Below are 25,768 nucleotides of genomic sequence, written 5' to 3'. Positions count from 1 at the left end.
GTCACAGGATTAACTGTTCAAAAGAATAAACACTGTTTGGAGAAAATTGAGATCTTAAACTTCCTTTATTTTCTGTACTAAAAATTGAATACAAAGGGAAGACATTTTTTCTATCTCTGAATCTTTATATTTGTGTCCTATTTTAGTTACCAAACACAGCCTTGATGAATTCATCCTTGATTCACCCTGCATTATAACCATATATTCTTCTTGTATTATTGATATTAATTGAACTTTCAATTTGATAACAAACATATTCATCCTTGATTTTTAATGTTTTAGCTGAGTATGCTATTGTTTACAAACAAGATGGGCTTACCGGTGGCCATGCGATCATGCTCGGTGTGGATCCTTTGAGCAAAGCTGCTGCACTTGAAGCATTGCATGCTTATCCCGGTATGGTTTTCTAAATGCTGCCACTGATTAGTGGCATTTGTGTTTTCTAAAGGAACATATTTTATGGCTAGCACTCCTAGAGAAGATACACAAAGCAATAATGTTGCTCCGACCGATAATGAAATTGAAGTTGAGAGTAATATTAATCCAACTTTGGAAACTCCACAAGCAACGGATAATAATGCCTCAAATCCAGAAGGATCAACTCCTGTTGAAGGTGACAATAAGGCTAATGTTAAGAGTGCTTATTGGGAGTATTTTGATCGTTTAAAAGTTGAAGGTGAATGGAAGGCAAAATGCAAATTTTGTAAGAGTGTGCTTAATGCAAATCCGAAGAATGGTACCAAGTCACTGAGAAATCATGTGGACCGATATTGTAAGAGAATAAAAGTGGCGACCTCAAGGCAATCATCAATTGTTGAATCTCTAGCAAAACAAGCACAAGTGCAAAAGTAAACGAGGATGGCTTTGTGTTTGACCCTTCAAAGACAAGAAAGTGTGTCGCCGAAATGATTGTCCTGCATGAGTATCCTTTGAGTAGTGTGGACCACCATGGACTGAGGCGAGCGTTTGCATCAATGCAACCTACATTTAAAATGCCTAGTCGCAACACGATTAGGAAAGACATCTTGAAGATGTTTGGGGATGAGAAGCTGAAGCTAACTCTTCAACTAGATGAAAATGATAGTAGAGTTGCGATAACTAGTGACATGTGGACTTCCAATCAAGAAAAGGGTTACATGGTTGTCACAGCTCACTATATCGATAGTTCGTGGAAGTTGCAAATGCGCCTATTGAGGTACTTCAAAAATTTCGTAAACTTTTATACATTGTGTTGTCTTTGTACGTTGAGCTTCGTCAATCTAAAATGCATGCATGTTTGTTTTATTTTTCAGCTTTTGTTATGTTCTTTGTCCCCATACAAGTGAAGTTCTTACTCAAACATTGATGAAAATATTGTTAGAATGGAACGTTGATAGAAAACTATCTACTATTACATTGGATAATTGTTTCACTAATGATGCTATGATAGATGAACTGTTGGGGCGTCTAGATTCTTCATTCTTGATGTTGGGGGGTAAATTGTTGCATATGCGTTGTTGTGCTCATATATTAAATTTGATTGTCAAGGATGGTTTGAGTATAGTGAAGGAAAGTATTGAAAAGATTCGTAGTAGTGTAATGTATTGGACTGCAACGCAGAAAAGGAACGAAACTTTTGTGAGTTGGTGTGCTAAAACAGCGATTCCATTTACTAAGAAATTGGTTCTTGATTGTCCGACTAGGTGGAACTCAACTTATTTGATGTTAGAAACTGCATTGTTATATAAATCTGTCTTTCCTAGGTTAAGGCAGAAAGAACTCCAATATAAAACTGTGCCAAGTAATGAGGAGTGGGAACTTGCCAAGGAAATATGTGATAGATTGAAGTTGTTTTATGATGTTACTCAGCTGTTTTCTGGTTCTAAATTTCCGACGGCCAATCTTTACTTTACATTGGTTTGTAAAATAAAAGTATCATTGGATAAATGGCAACTTTCTAGTAATTCTTTAATTGCTAATATGGCATCTAGCATGAAGAAGAAATTTGAGAAATATTGGGATGAGATTCATGGCATTATGGGTGTTGCTGCTGTTTTAGATCCTAGGTACAAGATGGTTGGAGTTGAGTTTCAATTTGAAAAAATGTATCCAGATCCAATAGAATGTTCCAAGCAAGTTGATAGAATTCATCAATTGTGTAATGAGTTGGTTAATGAATACAATCAAAAAATAAATTCTGAAGTGTCACATGTTGGTACAAAGGAAGTTGATGAAAGTGGAAATACAAGCATATTTGGGGGTGATGATTATATGGTGTATCTTAAAAGAAGAAAAATGACAAGGGGTGTGTAAATGTTGAGTTTGATCATTATCTTGAGGAGGAAATTCATCCTCCAAATGATCCTAACTTTAATGTTTTGAAATGGTGGAAGAACAATCAAATGAAATTTAAAGTTTTGGCAAAAATAGCCAAGGATATATATGCCATTCCAGTATCCACTGTTGCTTCTGAATCTGCTTTTAGTACAAGTGGTCGTGTAATCTCTCCTCATCGCAGAAAGCTCAAAGAAAGCATAATTGAAGCTTTGATGTGTGGCCAAAGTTGGTTGTGGGCAGCTTTAGGGAATAAAGGTGATATATTACTTAATATTCATTTATGTTAATTTTTTACATCATAATAATTAATATATTAATTGCTATCTCTTTTGATTTTTAGGTTTGAATCTTGATCTTCAAAACTTTAATGATGATGAAGATGTGGAAAGTGATCAAGAATAAGGATTGAAGACTTTTTTATATTTTAATGATGTAATTTCTTTATGTTTATATTTTAATTTAGTTATTTGACATTCTATGAACTCTTTTTTAATTTTAAGTTATTTGACATTGTATGAATCTTATGTTTGTATTTTAATTCAGTTATGAATTTTAAGTTTGTATCTTGATTTATATATGAATGTGTAAAATTTAAAATATTTACTTTTTATAGGGGCGGGTAGGGGCGGGGCGGGTAGGGGCGGGGCGGGTTAGGGTAGAGTAGCCTACTACCCGCGGGTAGGAGCGGGGCAGGTAGTAGTGGGGTACAAGGAGGGCGGGGCAGGGTCGGGTAGGGGAAAAACCCGCCCCTACCCGCCCCACTGCCATCCCTACTCCCAACCTCCAATTGCATAATCCGCGGCTGGCTCAGCGGTTTATATAGTCATGCATACTTGACGTAAACCGCTATAGCCTCTAGCGGTTTACGCACATATCCCCACGCACATAAACCGCTGCTGGCAGAAGCGGTTTATGACCAACTTCTCTCAAACATAAACCGCGATGGGCTGCCGCGGTTTCCATGCTGCACTTTTTGAACAGAATCCGCTGCAGGCTCTAGCGGTTTCTGTGCAATTATAAACCGCTACTGCCAATAGCGGTTTATATAATATAGTGAAACAACGTAATTGCGTAACCATTTTTGAAACACTGCATTTGCGTAAATTTGGAGTTGAAACAATTTAAAAACGTAAATTGTCCTAATTATTATGTTTAAATTAATCATATAAAATAAAAATTGATTTGATTTAAAAATTAATATAATGATATAATTTTATATTATTAATACTTGAAAGGTAAATATGATTTTTTTTTAATCAATATTAAGAGTAGTAGAATAATTAAGTTTGTTTACTCAATTGAAACTTGTGACCCTTATGAGTTTTTCTTGTTCTGCTAGGGTTTTAGTAGAGTAATCTTAATTTTCACAAATCCGAGTGAGTGTGAGCTTTTTTCGATTGTGAGTTAACAGGTTTTTGACATTGACATGGCTAACTCTAGTGGTAACACCAGAAGACAACATGCAAAAGGTTTGGAAATAGAGGAGGAAGTGATTGGTTTTGATGATGGAGACATACAAATTGATTTAAAGAGGTGTTCTAAGAGATTGATGGGAAGACTGCTGACGGATAAGACATTCAGTGTTGGTACCATGGAATCAGCATTGACAGCTATTTGAGGTCACCCAATAGGGCTGAAAGTGCAAGGTCATGGTGGTAACCTCTTTCAATTTTTCTTTGAAACGAGATAGATGTTTTTAGAATTAAGAAAGGAGCCCCGTGACTTTTCAAAAATTACAATCTTAATTTGAAAAGGTGGAAACAGGAGGTTGCCATTGATGAAGAGTTTGCTTGTGCGCCAATTTGGATCTAATTATGGGAGCTATCTAAACATTGCAAAACTAAAGAATTGGGAAGGAAGGTCGGAGGAGTATTGGATGAAGTAATTGATGTTGATTTCGGCTAGTAGAAGAGAAATGCTTATTAAGGCTATAGCTACGGCAATTTCTACTTACACTCTAAGTTGCTTCAAGTTACTAGAGACCCTTGTGAGAGAAATTCAGAGAATAATTATATAAGGAAAAGTCTAGGGGGCAGCAGTTTTATTGAATTTTGGCCAGCATGTAACCAGCAGAGAAAGGTGAGCTATTGAATGAAATCTTACACCAATCTCGCACCATCAAATTATCATTGATGGCTAATTGATGGCTAATAATCACAAAAATTGCTAGCCCCCTAACATTGCTCATTATACAATTCTGGTGGGAACAAAAGAATGAGGAAAAAAGGATACACTGGATGAGTTGGAGGCTTGAAACATTATTTACAAACCGAAAAATCACGGAGACATAAACTTCAAAGACTTGTAAGTTTCAATTTAGCTATGCTAGGAAAACAAGGATGACGACTGGTAACTACACCTAATTCTCTTATTTACAAAGTTTACAAGAATAAGTATTTCAAGTATTAGAATTTCTTAAACGCATAGAGAGGCAGAAACCCCTCCTGGGGTTGGAGAAGTTTGTTGGAAGAAAAAAAGATACTAGAGAAGGGAATCTTTTGAAAGATTGGCAGAGGACACCAAATTAGAATTACAGAAGAACATTAAATTTAAGGTCACTACCCACTAATTACTTTCAGCAACTCCAATCCCAACCCAGAATTAATTTGAGTCTCTTAATTAATTACAGCTAATAAACAGTAAAAACAATAAAATTCTATTTTCTATTTTTACTTCTTGTTTTCATTTTTTCCTTCATAAAGTCCAAAAAAATAGACAATACTTAAAATAAATATAAAAAATAAAAACACAAATCAAATACAACTTTGCCAATAATAAAGCCCTTATTTATATGCTATAATATTCATCCAAACTAAACTCAGCTCCTATGACATGTCTACTTTCAAACAAAAATTAAACACATCTTACCGCTTTGCAAAATTCTCAGTTCAGTTGTTTTGTTTTTTGGTTTTTCTTTTTTTTTATTCTTTTTTTTTTTTGAAAGTTGGTTTCAGTTATTATCGTCACACTCTTAGCATCAATTTTATCAATATGGCAATTGTCATACTCTTAAATCTTAACATCAATTTTAAATTCATATCAATTTTATCAACATGGCAATTGGCAAAGGAACGCCAATCTAATATCAGAAACATGGATCTAGGCTAAAAGCTTCATACCAATATAAAAAATTTCTCTTATATTATCGTTATTACTTAGAATTTTACCTGATCTTTTTTAAAGTATATATCAGTACTTCTCATGTATTTATATGTTTGAACAAAATTCCATACTGAAAAAAAGAAGGATAAATTTTTACTTACTAACAAAAATTTGAATAAATTTTTTAACATATGAAAAACAAATTTAAATGGAATGAGTTGAAGGGCTTTGGTGTTCATTCAAATTTTTGTTAGTTAGTAAAAATTTGTTCCATACACACCATTAGTGATAAATCATTTAAAGGAGGTTAGGAAGGTGGAGTAGCATCCATGGAGACTAGAATTTGATGCGTGGATAAAAGGAAAAGTATATGGAACCAACTAATAATCAGCCAAGAATGGAACAACATAATTAATTATAATTAGTTTTATTAATTTATAATTTAATTTGTTTTTTAAATTATTGTTGACCACGTTCAAAACATGAGGGAAGATACGCTAGTAATAGGAGAGAATCACGGAACAATGCTTTGATCATTCATTAGTTGGTTCCATATAATTAATTATGTTTTATTAATGCCTAACACATGAAACATAGAAATCATATCGAAAACCATCCAATTTACAAGAAAAAGAAACATCTGTGTGCCTATTAGTAGCAACATCCGGTTAAAATCACCGGTGCCTCTGGTTTACCAGTTGGCTGATTCTTGACTCATATAAAGTTGGTTCCTAGCATTGTTGGTGGATAAATGATTTATCATTAATGGTGTGTATGAAACAAAATATTTTTTAGTTTTATTTGATTTGATTTGAAATAAATTAAATTAAAAATTAATTATTATGTTTTAACTTAATCATATAAAATAAAAATTAATTTGATTTAAAAATTAATATAATTATATGATTTTAATTTTATATTAATACCTAAAGGATAAAAATAATCTTTTATATTTTTAACAAACCAAATCATTTCAGTTCTAACTAAATTATATGAAAAATAGAGATTTGAGTTTATTATAATGTAAGTCCGTGAGATTTACAAATTAATTAAATTTTTTTTTATCCATTTCAAACAAAAAAATCTTTTGAAATCAAATTAATTTCAATTTCATTAGGTTCCAACTTCCAAACACACCTTAATTCATTTTTTATTGATCCAAGGTTATAGTTTAACATATATAGTTTACATACTTGCTCATATTGAAAGAAAACAGCCAAAAGAGAAATTATGGTAGCCGTAGCAGTAATGGTAATGATTTGATAGTGGAATAATAATAATAATAATAATAATAATAATAATAATAATAATAATAATAATATATTATTTTTTAAAAGAAAATTTTAAATTTTAATAAAAAGATTAAAATAGAATAAAATAAAATATTTAAAACAAAAATAAATATTCTAAAAAATAAAAATTTAATTTTGATGTTAATGACTAAAACAGTACGGTATCCAATTAAACATTAATTTAAACGTAGTGCATGAGTTCACCTTGTCATAGATCATGATGTCATTCCTTCATTTCTTTCTTTCTCCAACATTGGTTTTCTCTGATCTCCAATATTATATTGATTTTGTATTACTTTTATGAAAACGATTAGAAGCTACCAATATCAATTATCATCATAAAATACAAGTTGGTATAACAATATTCGAGGATGGACTTTCTTGCATTTTGGTGATGAAAATTACTATACCCGTTGGAATATACAGAACAAGAACTTGTTATGTGTATACTCAACTATACAGCTATCTAACTATGTATTAACTTTAATCATCGTTACCTGGATCATCCATGTCAGCGTCGCCATCGCCATAGTCCTCATCAGCTATAAACCCTTCAGACCCCAAGTTTGATTCCATGATTAAAAACTCAACATAGCTTACAAAGTGACTCTTCTTTTATTAGTAGAATAGTACTATAATAGAATACTATCAAATTTACATATTTACGTTTTTTTGTCACTTGTGATACATCTAGTGAATTTGAGAATTCAACCAGCTTCTAGCTTTGGCAAGAGGAGATTATAACCTTCCTGATGATGAAGACAACATTAGTTACACTCACTTTTCTTTTTTACAGCATTGTTTGCAGCAGAATATTATATCTTCCTGATAATGAAGACAATTTTTCTTTTGGACCTATCAAGAGTGAAGTATCAACTCACATCTAAACTTTCAATTATTTCAAAGTGCATCTGCAAATCAGGAGGCTTATCAGCAAAGTAATACCTTGAGTGCACTTTCAATTTCCCCTCACTCTTATGTGCTTCAGATTCAAGCAGGCGGAGCATTTCGTCTTTTTCATTCCTGATCCAATCTCGTTGTTTGTTGCCCCACTGTCTGGGAGTTCCATGAAGGATAAACCGGAGTTGAGGCGCTCCTTGTATGAGCCTTCTGGTGATTCTCTCAAATACATGATGGTTAGTTAAGTATGCCCCAGTAGAGTTCAAACCAACATCAACATAATGAATCTCAGTGATGCTATTCAGTAAGCTTTCCTTTGCTTTAGGTACTACACAAGTCTCCTCAGGTTGTCCAGAGCAGGGTGAATTCGCATCGGATGCAATTTCTGTGGAGCCAAGCTCGGTAACTATCTGGTTAACTACAGTTCCACCTTTGCTGAATCCAAGGATGAATGTCTTGGGTCGAGAGACAGAGGAGCGTGGGGTGCAGCCAGATTGTGTATCTCCTCGCGTTCCCGAAACAACTTTCCTTACCTGCATGATAAAGAAATATGAAAATACGAGAAGCTTTCAACATCAAAACAGCACCTAGAAGTTACAAATGCATGATTGCATGCTAAGGATGCATATCCATTAACGCATAAAAGGTGGTAAACAACGAGATGCAATGCAAATATGCAATACAAAAATATTTTTCTGCTTCAACTCCCAAAACATAGAAAAGGGAAAGGAAAGTGCATACTTCTTCAAGGCAATTAGATAAGAGTGAGACGGTTGAAGTAGACGCCGGGAATCCTGTTGGTTGATACGACCTTGGCTCTCCATATTGATTCACGGATGGTATGAAGTCCTTATAGACGGCAAAAGGTCCATTGAAAGCAGAAGCCTGAATAACCCAAGCATTGATGGAAGAACCAAATTTAGACACAATAATTTCAGATAGCTTCTGCAGATCGGATAGCCTCTCAATCACTTGGTTACCGGTCCCTTCAACTCTATCACCACAGAAAAATATAGCATTTGCTTCGGGTACCTGTGCCAAATAATAAGACATAATGCCTGGTGCAAAAAGGCTAGATTGAAACAGTAACTAATGAATTAGAGGGTATAATATTGTACTGTTATTATTCCTATTTTATATAGTGGAAAACTTTATATATTAACCTCTCAGTTCACAAAAAATTCAACCAGAGTTCAGATCATAACACAAAGAAGCTTACGGAAGAAAGAAAGTACCCCACTGGAAAAAATAACTACAGTATACAGTTATAAGTCCATAGCTAAAGCTTCCTAAAGTTGTATGAAAGAAAATGCCAAGCGAGATGCTGGAAGTTTAGGCATAGAACCGAAATGCTGCAACAATTATAGTAAGAAATGATCCAGTTATGATTATTTGACACTAAATCTCTGATGTTTTGTAAAAGTTTCAGGGATCAACTTCAAGGGACTTACAGTAAGAGTTCTGGTTTCTGGTGAAAGGCAGAGAGAAGCACCAACTCTATGGAATGCCTTGCTTTTGGAATGCAATTGAACTCTCAAAATTCCACTCCAACGATCCATCTATAGAGGTATGCACAGAAATTTTTGCATCAAGTTAATACAAGAAAGGACAAAACACATCCAAATCATTTCATCATCATGGTCATGGAAGTAGTCAAGTAGATGTATAGTCTGGAAATTTTAACTACAATTAACTATAGCATAAAATGATAAACCGCACAAATATTTTCATTCTTCTTAATAAAAATGCACTTCATGGTTGTATGCCCAATTGAAGAATCTCAAGGCCACCATTGAACCAGCATCAGAAGCAAGTGATGCAACTATGATTAGGCCTTGTTCATGGGTCAGTGAATCAGGGTGAATATTGACAAGGTTTAGCCTTGGAGGCAAAACCCTCACATGAGCTTGAATGTAGTAAGAATCACAGTGTCACACAACAATGAACAAAACTTTTTCACCGTTAAAGAAGGTTGTGATGGTGATAGGGTGGGTTGTGGTGATGAAGAAGAATAGCATTGTGTTATGATGCATGTGCAATCATGCAGAACACTGTGGAGAGTGTATGGTAGAAGCAATAAACATTGGTTCTGAGAAACATAAGGGAGAACATTAAGGAGGGAAAAAATGTCCGATTCCCTATGATTCAATTGGAATTTGGGACATGCAAATTTAAGTTAAGATAGGTGTAGATGATAATGGTATATAAATTTGAGTTTCATGGGAAGAAAAATATACAATTATCCATTCCAATTTTACCTGAACCGCAGATAACATTTCCTCTATGCATCTGTTATAGTAAAAGTTCATGTCCAACATTAATACTTCCTATAGTATCTACTGTCTTTTTAATGGAAACAAATAAATACAGAAGGGAAGGAAAAACTAATGACAGATTACCATGAAATCATAAAAATCGATAAATCTTAAATTTTTTTAGATGAACTGCACAAATTTAAGATCTCAAAAGTATGGTTACCCGAGTCCAAGGTAACAAAATTGGTGCCTTTTACTGAACCCAGTTATTGCTCACATCAGCACATTAATTCGTAGAGTTGAAGTTAAAGATGCCGCAAATCTCGCATCACTTCAAACAAGTATACTTCTTCAACTCCAAAATTTAATCTATTTACAGATTGAGATTGAGAACAACCAGCCTCAGAAAGCAAGTAGCAAATTTCGTCATTTAGTGACATTGATTGCTAATCGGTTTTCCTTGTATATCCTTGCAGAGAATTCAGAAACAAGAGCATACTTATTGCTTTCATAGCATGCAGTCATAAATGCTGCTAATGTTACCCGATTGACTTGAAGATCTATGTCCAGTAGCTTGTGAAATAACAGTGCTGCAAGGCCTACTTTCTTCTCACTACAAAGCTTCCGGACAAGGGTATTAGCTGTTCTGATCCAGAGTTTCTTCTCCAGCTTTTCAAGAACAGCCATAGCAGAGAAACCGTCATCTATCTTGCAATATTCATAAGCCAGTGATACCCGGGTAACTTCACATGGCACAAGTCCCTTTTCTAACATGGAGTCATATAATCCATGAGCCTCGTCCAACCTCGATTGTTTGCATAGCCCACTTACAATAGCACCATAAGTAATGGAATCTGGAACACAACCACTGTCGCTCATCCTATGGAAAAACCTCATAGCCAAGTTCAAATTTCCTTCGCGGCAATAACCACATATCATAGATGTATAAGTCTTCTTCGTAGGGATGAGTCCAACTTTTAAAGCTTCCTCGAAAAACATCTCACTTTCTCTCATTCTCTTTTCCCTGCACAAGACCGCAATCAATGTAGTGTATGAATGAATGTCAGGTTGAATACCAATCTTGACCATCTTATTAAATAACACCAATGCTTGCTTGATTTCAGCCTGATTGCAATGTTCAGATATGAGAATAGTATAGGTGACTTTATCAGCTTCCAAACCATTATGAAAGCCACTCCTAAGAATTTTGTAAGCTTCTTTTACCCTTCCCTTTTTACAAAGGCCATCAACAATGGCATTATATGTACAGATATTGGGACTAAAACCCTCATTATTCATTAGATTCAACAACTCATATGCTCTTTCAAAGTTTCCTGCTTTGCAGTGTCCATCAATGAGAGCTGTGTATGTGTTGGTGTTCGGGACTAAACCCTGCTCTCTCATTCGGTTCAGTAGCATTTCTGCCCGGTTCAGTTTCTCATCTTTGCAATACCCACTTATCATGGCAGTGTATGTATGGACATTTGGCTTGTGATTTTCGCTTCGAACAAGCTTAAGAAATAACCTGAAGGCTTTCTCAGTCCATCCTTTCTTGCAAAGACCATCAATCAATGCCGTATGCGTATACACATTAGGTTTCCAACCTTTACCCACCATTTCCTCCAACATTTCAAAGGCTTGCTTGATGCTGCCCCTTTTACACAAACCTTCAATCATGCATGTATAATTAATCAAATTAGGCTTCAAACCCATGTCACTCAACTTCCTAAAATACCACATCGCCCTGTTTGAAACACCCTTTTCGCAGAACTTACTGATCAGCAATGTAAATGTCGCATTATCAACCATGAATCCCCTCTCAAGCATGGCATGCAACCACCTATCCGCCTCCAAAATTTTGCCAATCCTGCAATAGGCAATGACCATCAATCTATAACTAGCAGAATTAGGGTGAACCCCTCTCACACACATTTCCTCAAACAGGTACTCTGCATATTCAACAAACCCCATTTCACAAGTAACTTTAATCACACAATTCAAAGTCCTGGTACTTGGTACCAAACCCTGATTATGCATCTCAATAACCATCTCCACAGCATCCTTCACCTTCCCAATCTCAGCAAAATTCTTAACCATACACTGCAACACTTCATGGGCCTTCTCAGTGTTCCCATTCCCAATGACTGATGTTGCACAAACTATGTAAAACCGCATAAAGTTTCGAAATTTCGAGTGCATAGTTGCCCAATTGAAAAAACTCAAGGCCACCATTGAACCAGCATCAGAAGCAAGTGACGCAACTATGGTTAAGGCTTGTTCATGGGTCAGTGAATCAGGGTCAATATCAACAAGGTTGAGCCTTGGAGATGAAACCCTCACATGGCCTTGATTGTGGTAAGAATCACACACCAATGAGCACACCTTTTTCACCATTGAAGAAGATTGTGATGATGATAGGGGTGATGAAGAGGAATAGCATAGTGTTCTGGTGCATGTGCTAAGCATGCAGAACATTGTGGAGAGTCTTTGGTGGAAGCAATGATAATTGATTCTGAGAAACATTAAGAAACAGTGATAATCAAATTTGCTTTTTATGAAAACCACGGCAGTTTCAGACTTTCAGACACTCTCCATCCTCCATCAGAGGAAAACAAGAACTACACTACTAATAAAGGGGCCACGACGGGAATAAGTTAATTTAGAGGGGTCACAATCAAATTTCAAAAAAAGAAATCAAATAAGGTGCGTGCACGGAAACAGCGAAACTTGGGAAAAAGAATAAGTGGAAGAAGAACAAACCCTAACTGCTCGTGATTTTTTAACGATTTGGTCGCAGATTCTATGCTCGCCTTTACTGCTTCTTCAATCTTCACCACCGCTTTAGCAGCATGGGATGGGACACAACACAAAAAAGTAACAAAATTTATAAACTTTACCAAAAGAAAATGCTAAATTTATATTTGAGGAAAGTGATAGGAAAGATTTTGAATTAATTAGTGTCCAAAAAAATAAAAGTATTAATTTAGTTTTTTTTCTGTCAAAAAGGAAAATTCGAACTCGAGATGAGATCTCTTACGTGAGTATGAGAGATTATGTCATTTGAGTTATAATTTTTTAGTATATTAATTTACTCTTTTAAGATAATAAATGATAGATATATTATGTCTTTTTATTAATACTAGCGGCTCAACAGGCACTAACGTGCCTGTTCAGCCACTTTTCTATTATTTTTAAGAAATTAATTTTATTTTTTTTTGTTAATATATTATTTACTTTTTAAATTTATTAGATTTTTTATTTTAATATTGACGTGATCTTATTTATATCATATTTTGTTGAAACTAAAATTACTATAAGACACTTTAAAATATTAAATTATAAAACCACACAGAGAGGTAATATAAAATGGTCATAGTTTAAAATTATAGGTAATATATGAGGTGAAATATTCGATAGAGTAAATCTTTATTCTCAACTATTCTAAAATATACAAAAGTATTTTCAAAATGATAATGCTTCTATTGTATTTCTTTAAAAGTTTTGAATGTCGTCTATTAATTTATAATATTTTTAACTTAATTTTTTAAATTTATTATAACAAAATAACGATATGACGAGGATTTTGTCTGCTAAAATTGCGAAAATATTTTTAAAAAATAGTTTATTCATCGTACTTTATTTTGTTTTTTTTTTGTGTTTATGTGTTATTCCATACATTATTAAATTTCAATTTGATAAGTTTTTTTATAATCAAGGGCTTATTATTTAGTTACTTTAATTTAATTAAGATTTATTTTTCATCACTAAATGATGTTATGTGTATTACAGTTATTGTCATTAAATAATATTTGTAGTAGCATTTTTTTAATTTGTACTTAAATTAGTTATTTAATAAAAATTTATCCGATAACTCATAAAAATACATACAATGTTATCTATGTTTTTAATTTGAGAATTTTTAATTTAGTTACCTATTGACTTGTAATATTTAATATAGTATTTTGATATTTTTTAAAAAATTAGAACACATTTTGCCATGACCAAATTTTGCTATCTATTAAATTTTTAGTTGGATAAAAATTCTATAATAAAAAGGATCCATATAATTTGTACAATACATTAATAAATACATGAGATAAAATAAGACATATTTTTGTACTATTTTTTAATAGTTGTTGTTTTGTGTTTAAGATAGATCTTTTCTAATTTTACTATTTAATTTTAAAAGATATATGTTGTTATCAAAATTTTATTACAAAGTTACTGTTATTATTAGTCTTATGAATATATTGCCTATTTAAAATTTATAGTATTTGTTAATTATTTATTTTAATTTTTTTATTATAGAATTCATAATTTTGTTTGACATTAGGCATTTTATATAGTAGTGTACAATATTAAACCTCTTAATTTATTCAATACAAAAAATATTTTAAATGAATATTATGCAATGAAGATAAAATATTAAAAATATAAGTAAAGTAAGTGAGTACTAACTATTCATATTTGCATGACTTTTAGCATTGTTTGTAAATGGTTCATTATAAGAAATTGATTGAGACGTTGAATTAGTATATTAAGATTATCTTGACCTACGCTGATAAAAAAAAATACAAACTTAATATGTTGTAGATTATCTTAAAAGATTGTTAATCTTTTATATTAAGATTTAATGTGTTTATATGTTATCATTTCACATTAGAAATTTATTATATATTTAATATTATTAAATTAATATATTTTTTAATAATAAATAATGTTACGTGTCTCATGATTATTATCATTAACTGATATAATAGCATTTTTTTATAATTGATATTTAAAATAGTTATTCAATAAAAATTGATTCAATAACTCAAATAAATATGTAAAGCATTATCTATATTTTTAATTTTAAAATTTGAAAATTATTTATCCAATCACTGTTTGTAATATTTAATATAGTATTTAGATTTTTTATAAAATTATGACCCATTTTACTGTGATCAAATTTTGGCATTTGTTAAATTTTTAAATGGACAATAATTTTATAGTAAGAAGGATTAATTTTTATTTATGCCATGCATTTAAATACATGAGATGAAATATCAATATTTTTGTATTCTTCTTCTATTATTATGTTTGTATTTAGGTCAGATTTCTCCTGATTTTATTTTAAAATTATAAAATTATATATTATTACCAAATTTTTAAAATATGAAAATATAAACTAAAATAAAAACTAAAAAAATTAAATTAAAGTATATTAAAAATCATTATGTTACATTAATTTAACACAATATATAAATACTATTTTGATAATAAAATTATTATATTTGACAACTTTTTGTAATTATCTTATAACGTAGTATTTTTATATATAAAATGACTTTATTTTTTTAATATAAGAATGCAAATGCATATTTTTTTATTTTTAATATTTTATCTCAAGCATCTACATTAATTTGAAACATAAATATATTTTTTTAATAAATTTTTATAATAAAAATTTTAGTTAAAGAGTACTCAATACTTCCTTTTATAATTTAGAACAGTAAATTTATTTTCATTTCAGAGTTATTACTTTGTAAAATATATTTAATCACTTAAATTTAAAAATATACATGATAAAAAATAAGCGATATGTTAATTTTTTTTCTCTTTATTCTATTTGTTATTATTAGTTTTATGAATACATTGTTTATTTTAATTTTTTAATTATTTATATATTATATGATAAAGATGAAATATTAAAAAAATTATTATTTTGTCCACTAAATTTATTTTATGAAATAGATTATGTAAGGATATACGAAGTCTAAAAAAAATTGGACATTAAATTCTAGTAACTTTTTATATTTTTTTATTAAGGATTGCTTTGTAATATGTAATTTTTTTAAGTTAAATAATAAGCATACGAGTGTATATTAATTTAATTAATTTTGTTATAGAATACCAATTAATTATGTTACTATGACGTCTATTATTTTGTTATTGAAAATGAATCGGTATTTAAATTGAGTACGTGTTAATAATTTTTTTATTGAAAGTGAATAAAATAAAAAAATTGAGTATGTAGTAACAGTTTTTTTTATCGAAATTAGTTTTTAAGTTATGTCGTGTCGTGGGATAAAGCCAGTTTCTAATAAAGAGAGAACAGGGGTAAAATAGGAAGAAAGAATTGGATACCAAAATTTCGTATCCCCATTATATATTGGTATAGATATCAACTAAAACTAAAACTAAAAACTTAATAATGATATTTATATATACTGTTAATTATTCGTACATATCTATTTATAAAAAGAGAAGTGCTACATATAGTCTCTCGGTAGTCCCAAAACATTTGGATCACTTAATGGTTTCATTAGAAAACATGTTTTTAGAGTTTTTTTAACAATTGCTACATAGTTCTTAAACTAATTTTAATTACAAATTAACCACATATATTTTATTTAATTATAAAAACTGTTTTTTATTTTATAAATTATTATTTTATCAATTATCTATTATATTTATTAATAATCAAATACAAAAACAACAACCAATTATATCCTCTATTAATCCTAATAAGTTTTTGGTCATTCCAATCAATTAAAATATTAAATTTGATCTCGTGACGTTCGTCCATGGCTTCCAAATCGTGTTTTCTTGAAATTCAATCGATTGGTTTATCAAAATAATCGATTGACTTGTAACTCAATCGATTGAATTACAGTGTATCACAAAACAATCGATTAAAAATTGTAAGGTAAAATGGTTTTCACTTAAACCAATCGATTGTTTATACTTTTCAATCGAATGAATGCCAAAAAATAATCTATTGTTTTTGTTACTCAATCGATTGAATTCACGAAAACAACATGAATTTGCCAAATACAATCGATTGGAAAGTGATGATATTGAAGTTTTAGCCAAATTCAATCGATTGGTAACGTAATCCAATCGATTGGATGGTGATGAAGTTAAATTTTTTGCCAACTTCAATCCATTGGTAATGCTACTCAATTAAAAGTAAATAATATTTAAACTTTTTTGTTTAACAAAATTAAAATAAAGCACAAAAATAAGAATAAATTTGTATAAGAGTACATTCATTATGTTATAATTTTAATAATTAATGTAAACTTTAAAAAATTGAATAGATTTATATTTATTTTGATTACATTCAAAAGTGAATTATATGTATTCTTATAATCAAGAAATATACTTAACTTCTTTTATAATAAGTAAGTTTATCAATAATTTAATTTATTAAAAAAATCTCATCTTTTTATTTATACTACAAAATAAAAATTCATATTAATAGTTTTGAATAAGACAATTAAAATAAAATATAAAAATAAAGCTTGAATAAAAAAATACAAAGTTTTCAATCTAAAAATATAAAATAGTTAAAAAATAAAAAAATTATTTAAATATGATTTTTCAAGACATTCTATAACTTAGATGAATAAATATTATTTTTAAAATGAATCATGATATATTGATACAAAACTTATGTTGAGATTTCTTATACTTAATTATAGAAATTCTATAACTTATTTTTAGGGATCTCTTTTTTTGTAAATATGGAAGCTATAAATTAGAATACTAAATTATAGGGTCAGTAGCTAAAAGATAGGGCCTAGAATAGTAAACAATTTTTCTATATATGTGTACATATACGTTGAAATATTATGAGAGAATACAATTGATTTTCTTCTCATAAAATAAACTTGGTATCAGGAGCCCAGGTTACGTCTAGTACAATGGGCAAGTCAGAGTCTGACCCCTCTGAACCCTCTGGCACTAAGACTGCTCCCATCATTATTCAATCTGAAAATTCATCTTTCAATGCTGGAATTGTTCTTAATGAAACGAACTATGATGTTTGGTGCCAGATGATGGAGATGCATATTGCTGAGAAGGAGAAACTCTCCTTTATTCGTGGTAAAACAGCACCACCGACTGAAAAAGATGCAAGTTACGACAAGTGGTACACAGACAACCAAAGAGTCAAGAGATGGCTATTGATGTCCATGTCTCCAGAAATCATGAAGCGATATATCCGTCTTCCTACTGCTCGTGAAATTTGGAAGGCTTTATCAAAAGCTTTCTATGATGGGGCCGATGAACTGCAAGTTTTCACCTTGAATCAGAGGGCTTTCTCTGCCAAACAAGATGGCAGAACGCTTTCTATCTATTATGGTGAATTAATCGAAATTTTTGGTGAGTTGGATCATCGCAATAAGGTGAGTATGGAATGTGAGAAAGATGTAGAACTGTATCGCAAATCCATTGAGAGACAAAGAGTGCATATCTTTCTTGCTGGTTTGGATTGTGAGTTCGATCATATTCGTGGTGATATTTTGAGAAAAGATCCAATCCCTGAATTAGAAGAATGCTACTCACTGGTTCGTCGTGAGTCTGTGCGGCTTGCAACAATGAAAGGAGAACCTGAGAAGCCTGAAGCTTCAGCCCTTGTTAGCCGGAACCGATCCACTCAACACAAATCCAATTGGTATCCCAATCAGCAAGATCGAACAGGTTCCAATCATTTTAAATCTACTGCTAGTGCTAACAAATCCACTTATAGATGCGCCCATTGTGATCAATCTGGCCATACCAAAAGTCGCTGTTTTGAACTTGTGGGATATCCGGATTGGTGGGATCATAATCGTGATCCACGAAAGAAGAATTCACACAAGAACTCCACTTCTGCAGTTGTAGAATCAAAGGCAGAACAAGATATTGAGAAAAAAAGGCTCGGCTTTGGTAGCAACAGCAGGTAATGGAGGTAAAGTTTTAAATATTTACGCACCTGTTTCTAATAGTACATGGATAATTGACTCTGGTGCTTCGGATCACATGACCTTTGATTCTAGACAGGTTCCATCCCTTAAACCTTCCTCAAAAAAATTTGTCTCTACTGCTAATGGTACCTCAGCTCCTGTTATAGGAGAAGGATCCTTGTCTCTTACTGATACTTTGAATTTGGATTCTGTTTTAGTTGTTCCATCCTTGGATTATAACCTTTTGTCAGTATCTCAAATCACCTCTGCTTTATTTTGTGTTGTAATTTTTTGGCCTGAATTTTGTGTGTTTAAGGACATCCAAACAAGGCAGACGATTGGTTGTGGTGTTAAGAGAGGGAATCTATATTACTTAGACATGGAGTCAAAGAGTTTGAATCAACTGTGTCAAGCATTGACAATGGACAACGATGAAGCAACAAAAAGAAAATCTGATATCTGGTTATGGCATCGACGTTTGGGACATGCCTCATTTGGTTATCTTAAAAAATTATTTCCTAGCTTATTTGCAAAATTTGATATTTCTAGTTTCCGTTGTGATACTTGTGAATATGCAAAAAGCCATCGTGCTTCATTTCCTTCAAGTTTGAATAAAAGTTTAATTCCTTTTATGGTTATACATTCTGATGTTTGGGGTCCATCCAAAGTAGTTACCTTAGGTGGAGCACGCTGGTATGTCACTTTTATTGATGATTGTACAAGAATGACTTGGGTGTGTTTGATGAAATCCAAAAGTGAGGTAAATATGTTATTCCAAAAATTTCACAAAATGATTTGTACTCAATACGATGCAAAGGTTAAGGTTCTACGAAGTGACAATGGAGGTGAATATTTGAGTTCTAGTTTTCAACAGTATTTGGAAGCACAAGGAATCATTCATCAAACTACTTGTCCTGAAACACCCCAACAAAATGGGGTGGCTGAGAGAAAAAACCGTCACCTATTGGAAGTTGTTCGTGCACTATTGATAGAGGCTCATATGCCATTGTGTTATTGGGGTGAAGCACTTACATCTGCAGCATATTTAATTAATCGAATTCCCTCCAGTACCATTGATTTCAAGACACCATACCAAACTCTTACTGAAGCTTTTACTGAAGCTGCTACCACAACAAACTTACCTCCTCATATCTTTGGTTGTGTAGCATTTGTACATCTCCATAAACACCAGCGCAACAAATTGAGTCCTCGTGCATTGCAATGTATTTTTGTGGGATATGCTACTTACCAGAAAGGGTATCGATGTTATCATCCTCCAACACAAAGAATGTTTATTACATTGGATGTCGTCTTTCATGAAGACACAATGTATTTTTCCCTTCAGCCTGAACTTCAGGGGGAGTACCAAGAGGAAGTTCTGACTTTAGATCTTCAAATATCTAAAGAAGTAGAACCCTCTACTAGAGAGGAGGTTGCTGAACTTAATGCTCGAGATATGGATGAGTTGAACTTGGGTAATGGTGAGCACCTAGAAAGGGAAGTATCAAGTCCATCATCGACATCTGAATCCCTCGAACCACAAGAAACCAATACACCAAACAACCATTCGTTAGCTGAGGATGCTCCTGATATGACTGAACCACCTAGAAAACAACTACCACCACGTCACACCAGAGGAATTCCTAAACCCACATATGAACCTGAGATTTCTAGTAAGGTCAAATATCCTATGAGTCATTATGTGTCTAACCACCGCTTGTCTGAATCAAATCGATCATTTGTAAATCAATTATCTACTGTATCTATTCCTAACAGTGTGCAGGAAGCCTTAGCCGACCCGAGATGGAAGGCAGCTATGAATGAGGAGATGGAATCCTTGCAAAAAAATGAGACTTGGGAGCTTGTTGATTGTCCTCCCGGGAAGAAAACAGTCGGATGCAGATGGGTTTATACAGTAAAGTACAAAGCAGATGGTACAGTCGAACGCTTTAAAGCAAGACTAGTGGCTAAAGGGTACACTCAGGTCTATGGAATTGATTATACAGAAACATTTGCACCTGTAGCCAAAATCAACACAATTCGAGTCTTGTTGTCTTTAGCTTCTAATTTGAACTGGCCATTACAACAGTTTGATGTGAAGAATGCCTTTCTACATGGAGAGTTGTCTGAAGTAGTCTACATGGACCTTCCACCAGGATGCATGATACCAGAAAAACACACTCAAAAGGTGTGCAGATTAAAAAAGTCATTGTATGGGCTTAAGCAATCTCCAAGGGCATGGTTTGGAAGATTCACCAAATCCATGAAGGCTTTCGGCTACAATCAAAGCAATACAGATCATACTTTGTTCTTGAAGAAACAACATGGTAAGATAACTGCACTTATTGTTTACGTAGATGACATGGTAGTAACGGGAAATGATCCTGAAGAAAGAAAGGCATTACAAAGTTACTTGTTTAAAGAATTTGAAATGAAAGACCTCGGTCCTTTAAAATTCTTCCTTGGCATCGAAGTGTCTAGGTCCATCAAAGGTATTTTTCTATCTCAAAGAAAATATACTTTAGACTTGTTACAAGAAACTGGCATGTCAGCCTGTCAGCCAGCTGATACACCAATGGAAGAAGGATTGAAGTTATCAGTTGAATCAAATCAAGTGCCAGTCGATAAAGGGCGATACCAGAGATTGGTTGGAAGGTTAATGTACTTGGCACACACAAGGCCAGATCTTGCATATGCATTGAGTGTTGTGAGCCAGTTTATGCATAATCCTGGTGAACAACATATGAATGCAGTGGTACGTATTCTGAGATATCTGAAATCTTCTCCAGGAAAAGGAATCTTGTTCACTAAAAATGCAGACTGTCAAAATGTGGATGCATATACAGATGCTGATTGGGCTGGGGCAATAGATGATCGACGTTCAACTTCTGGTTATTTCACCTTTGTAGGAGGTAATCTTGTTTCCTGGAGAAGCAAGAAGCAGAATGTTGTAGCACGTTCAAGTGCAGAGGCTGAATTTAGAGGAATGGCACTTGGACTATGTGAAACACTATGGCTAAGACTCCTCTTGATGGATTTGGGTTTTCCCCCCAAGCAACCAATTCAATTGTATTGTGACAACAAGGCTGCATGTGATATTGCTCATAATCCAGTCCAACATGATCGTACGAAGCATGTGGAAATAGATAGATTTTTCATTAAGGAGAAACTAGATGAGAAGATTCTGGAGTTACCTAAGATTCGATCAGAAGATCAACTGGCAGATATCCTTACAAAAGCAGTTTCAAGTCAAGTTTTTTCAAAATTCTTAAGCAAGTTGGGCATGTGTGATATCTATGCACCAACTTGAAGGGGAGTGTTGAGATTTCTTATACTTAATTATAGAAATTCTATAACTTATTTTTAGGGATCTCTTTTTTTGTAAATATGGAAGCTATAAATTAGAATACTAAATTATAGGGTCAGTAGCTAAAAGATAGGGCCTAGAATAGTAAACAATTTTTCTATATATGTGTACATATACGTTGAAATATTATGAGAGAATACAATTGATTTTCTTCTCATAAAATAAACTACTTATTGTGCGTAAATTTTTTTAAAAATTAATAAATCTCTCTCATTAATAACAATATTGGAACTTAAATTTGAACGCTACTTGATATTATATATTGTGTAGGTACTTAGAGTATATTAGAAAAGTACGTTAATAATTTGAAGAGAAAATTTATTTGTGTAAATTTATTTTTTTTTAAATTAATCCTTATTGAACTATTCTACTTTTATTCCTTCAAAACATATCTTAATAAAAATATTTGTAACAATAATTTACATCCAATAAGGATATCTTAACGAGCAGTTACATTATTCTGTCATGAGTTAATGCAAAATTTACAGAACGTGAGTACGTGATTGAGTATGTTGTTTTAGATTATAAACATAGGGGTAAAATAGAAAAAAAATATTCGACACCAAACCCTCTGTATTTCTAATATAAATTGTTATAGATAAGTATAGTTTCTTAAAATTTTGGGTGAACAGGCCACTACTTGCCCCCTCTAGGTCCATCTCTGATTACTAGCTAATTAATTAATAATAAAAAATAATAACATCTATTTTCTTTTTAGTATTTTTCAATTTTTGTGAATTAATAAAAGATAAAAAAATATTTTTTCCTTACACAATCAATTTCACGAATAAAGTATCGAAACAAATAATTACAAAATTAGAGATTCTATTCAACTGACATCGATTTTGTAATCAAAACGATGTTTTATTTTTTGAACACTACAATGAAAAACTTGATTGGACCTTTGCTGATTACTGCAACGGTGATTAACGATGAAGAATAAAAAATTAAAAAAATTGGATATTAAGTAGATGGATGTTCCAAAGAAAAATAATTAAATTTTTTATAATCAAAGAAAATGATACACAATTTTAATGGTGGGATTGAATAATTAATGATGGATTATTCACCAATTTATAATGTTAATATTAAAGAAAAGATAAGATTAGTTTATCTACATCAAAATAAAACAGCAAAAATTGAAGATAGAATTTTAAAGATAAGATAGATGAATAATAAGATAATTTCTAAAAAGATAACAAGATTGAAATAGGCGCAGGACACATTTCAATCGATTGGGTAGCATTACCAATCGATTGAAGTTGGCAAAAAATTCAACTTCATCACCATCCAATCGATTGGATTACATTACCAATCGATTGAATTTGGCTAAAACTTCAATGTCATCACTTTCCAATCGATTGTATTTGGCAAATTCATGTTGTTTTCGTGAATTCAATCGATTGAGTAACAAAAACAATAGATTATTTTTGGGCATTTATTCGATTGGAAAGTATAAACAATCGATTGGTTTAAGTGAAAATCATTCTACCTTATAACTTTCAATCGATTGTTTTGTGATACACTGTAATTTAATCGATTGAGTTACAATTCAATCGATTGTTTTGATAAACCAATTGATTGAATTTCAAGGAAACACGATTTGAAAGTCATGGACGAACGTCACGAGATCAAATTTAATATTTTAATCGATTGGAATGACCAAAAACTTATTAGGATCAATAGAGGATATAATTGGTTGTTGTTTTTGTATTTGATTATTAATAAATATAATAGATAATTGATAAAATAATAATTTATACAATAAAAAACAATTTTTATAATTAAATAAAATATATGGGGTTAATTTATAATTAAAATTAGTTCAAGGACTATGTAGCAATTGTTAAAAAAACTCTAAAAACATGTTTTCTAATGGGACCATTAAGTGGTCCAAAGGTTCTGGGACCACCGAATCCTGAGCCTAGTCTCTCCATATTCAATTAAGATGTTACTAGTTCGAGTCTCTTATCTTTAGTTAAAAAAAAAAAGAGAGAAGTGCTACATATACAAGTCATTTTAGTTTGCAAGTCATACTAATTGAGCCAAACCTAACAAAAAGAACACTCACCCATGCGAGCATGTCAACATGCGCGCTACTCAATGGTTTCTATAGCGCGCTTCGCGTTCCTCCTCCTCCCCCTCTTCCTTCTTTTTTGTGTTTCTCCTTATTTTTCTTCACGTGTTTCATCTTCATCGTCGTTCTTTTACTACTATTGTTGTTGCATTTTTTCTCCTTCCTTCTCTTTCTACGGATTTTTGCAACATTTTGTATTTTTTTTCTTTTTTGATTGATTTTTTCCTCCTAAGGAGAATTATGAGAATATGAAATAAGAAGATGAAGAAGAAGAAGTAGCAGAAGATAAGAAGGAAGAAGAGGAAGAGTTTTGAATTATACAGAACTTATCAGAATAAAAATACACCCAAATTTGCTGCAAATACAGAAAAATATTTCCTCTAATACTGTATTTTTTTCTTCTTTTTTTTCTTATTTCTTTCTTTCTTTTAGTTAAATGAATGTAAGTTCATCCTCTTCCAAGTAATTTTGCAGCATTATGTGTTTCTTCTTCTTTTTTGTTTGATTTTTTTGTTTTTATTCTTGTTAAGAGAGTAAAACAAGAAGAAACTTGAGAAGGTAAAACAAAAAGAAAAGGATGAATAAGAAAAAAGAAGAAGATGATGATGATGAAAAAGAAGAAGCAGCAGAAGATAAGAAGGAAGAAAAGGAAGAGTATTGAATTATGCAGAACTTATCAGAATAAAAATACACCCAAAATTTTTAAAAATGCACCTAAATATCTTCGTGTTACACCAAAATTTGCTGCAAATACAGAAAAATATTTCCTCTAATACTACATTTTTTCTTCTCTTTTTTTTCTTATTTCTTTCTTTCTTTTAGTTAAATGAATGTAAGTTCATTCTCTTCCAAATAATTTTGCAGCATTATGTATTTCTTCTTCTTCTTTGTTTGATTTTTTTTGTTTTTATTCTTGTTAAGAGAGTAAAATAAGAAAAAACTTGAGAATGTAAAACAAAAAAAAAAGATGAATAAGAAAAAAAATAGCAGAAGATAAGAAGGAGGAAGAGGAAAAGTTTTGAATTATACATAACTTATCAGAATAAAAATACACCCAAATATCTTTGTGTTATATCCAAATTTGCTACAAATACAGAAGAATATTTCCTCTAATGCTACATTTTTTTCTTCTTAATTAAACTACACCTCAGCCACTTGATTGGATTCAAAACAATAATCAATTTCATTCTGCTTCAATTGACAATCTGAATCTGAATTATTCATTATCTTTAACAACTAGATAACTGATGATGGAGGAGAAAGAGAAAAAGAAAAGAGGAGAATAGGAGTGTTCGCAGATCGGATCAGATACAATATCTGCATTTTTTAGTGTCGGATCCGATCTGATCCGCACATTTTGAGGATTGGATCAGATCGGATTGCGGATATATCCGCATGATTAAGCTCACTTTTTAATTATATTTTTATGTAAAAAATTCAATAAAAAATATTTTTTTAACACTTTTAAACCTATTTGTTCCTAAAATAATTTTAATCAAATTTTTCCTAAATAACGAAAATAAAATAATACAATATATAAATAACAAGTTTAACAACTACTAACTAAAATATACAAACTAACAAATAAGTAAATATAATAACAAACATTCCATCAAACACTTCCAATAATAAGTGAAGACAACAAGCACTAAAATACTAACACACACACATATAATTATTTTGTGCAGATCTGCGGATCCGCAGATATAGCACAGAAATCCGCGATCCGATTCTTAACAGGTGTG

At 31.8% G+C, this 25,768-nt stretch overlaps 3 protein-coding genes across 4 annotated transcripts; 1 reads left to right on the top strand and 2 right to left on the bottom strand.

Annotated features, from left to right (window-relative positions):
* Nucleotides 1–7,302: 7,302 nt before the first annotated feature.
* LOC112797700 (uncharacterized) lies at nt 7,303–12,767 on the bottom strand. Of its 2 annotated transcripts, none has more exons than XM_025840767.3 (4): nt 12,626–12,767; nt 9,062–9,169; nt 8,352–8,642; nt 7,303–8,143 (listed from the first exon to the last, which is right to left on the bottom strand). In XM_025840767.3, exons 2-4 carry the CDS (start codon nt 9,167–9,169, stop codon nt 7,583–7,585), a joined length of 960 nt encoding a protein of 319 aa, XP_025696552.1. In that variant the 5' UTR covers nt 12,626–12,767; the 3' UTR covers nt 7,303–7,582. The 2 variants fall into 2 exon arrangements, with proteins under 2 accessions (XP_025696552.1, XP_025696553.1); XM_025840768.3 differs by having other exon boundaries at nt 12,632–12,758.
* LOC140172930 (uncharacterized) lies at nt 7,512–12,340 on the bottom strand. Its single transcript, XM_025840769.3, has 4 exons — nt 10,089–12,340; nt 9,062–9,169; nt 8,352–8,642; nt 7,512–8,143 (listed from the first exon to the last, which is right to left on the bottom strand). Exon 1 carries the CDS (start codon nt 12,338–12,340, stop codon nt 10,292–10,294), a length of 2,049 nt encoding a protein of 682 aa, XP_025696554.2. The 3' UTR covers nt 7,512–8,143; nt 8,352–8,642; nt 9,062–9,169; nt 10,089–10,291.
* A 4,738-nt stretch (nt 12,768–17,505) lies between the features above and the next one.
* Nucleotides 17,506–19,219, top strand: LOC140184499 (uncharacterized). The gene is made up of 2 exons (XM_072236160.1): nt 17,506–18,575; nt 18,896–19,219. Exons 1-2 carry the CDS (start codon nt 17,557–17,559, stop codon nt 18,954–18,956), a joined length of 1,080 nt encoding a protein of 359 aa, XP_072092261.1. The 5' UTR covers nt 17,506–17,556; the 3' UTR covers nt 18,957–19,219.
* The last annotated feature ends 6,549 nt before the right edge of the window (nt 19,220–25,768 follow it).

This window comes from Arachis hypogaea, chromosome 4 (assembly GCF_003086295.3).
Source record: "Arachis hypogaea cultivar Tifrunner chromosome 4, arahy.Tifrunner.gnm2.J5K5, whole genome shotgun sequence".
NCBI lineage: Eukaryota > Viridiplantae > Streptophyta > Magnoliopsida > Fabales > Fabaceae > Arachis > Arachis hypogaea.
This window is presented reverse-complemented; position numbering and strand designations above follow the sequence as displayed.

Coding starts and splice junctions, on each gene's coding strand:
- LOC140172930 (XM_025840769.3), bottom strand. CDS start 12,340: ATGTTCTGCATGCTTAGCACATGCACCAGAACACTATGCTATTCCTCT.
- LOC112797700 (XM_025840767.3), bottom strand. CDS start 9,169: ATGGATCGTTGGAGTGGAATTTTGAGAGTTCAATTGCATTCCAAAAGC. Junction 8,643..9,061: donor CAGAAACCAGAACTCTTACT/GTAAGTCCCTTG, acceptor TATTTGGCACAG/GTACCCGAAGCAAATGCTAT. Junction 8,144..8,351: donor TATCTAATTGCCTTGAAGAA/GTATGCACTTTC, acceptor TTTATCATGCAG/GTAAGGAAAGTTGTTTCGGG.
- LOC140184499 (XM_072236160.1), top strand. CDS start 17,557: ATGGGCAAGTCAGAGTCTGACCCCTCTGAACCCTCTGGCACTAAGACT. Junction 18,576..18,895: donor GGCTTTGGTAGCAACAGCAG/GTAATGGAGGTA, acceptor TGTGTGTTTAAG/GACATCCAAACAAGGCAGAC.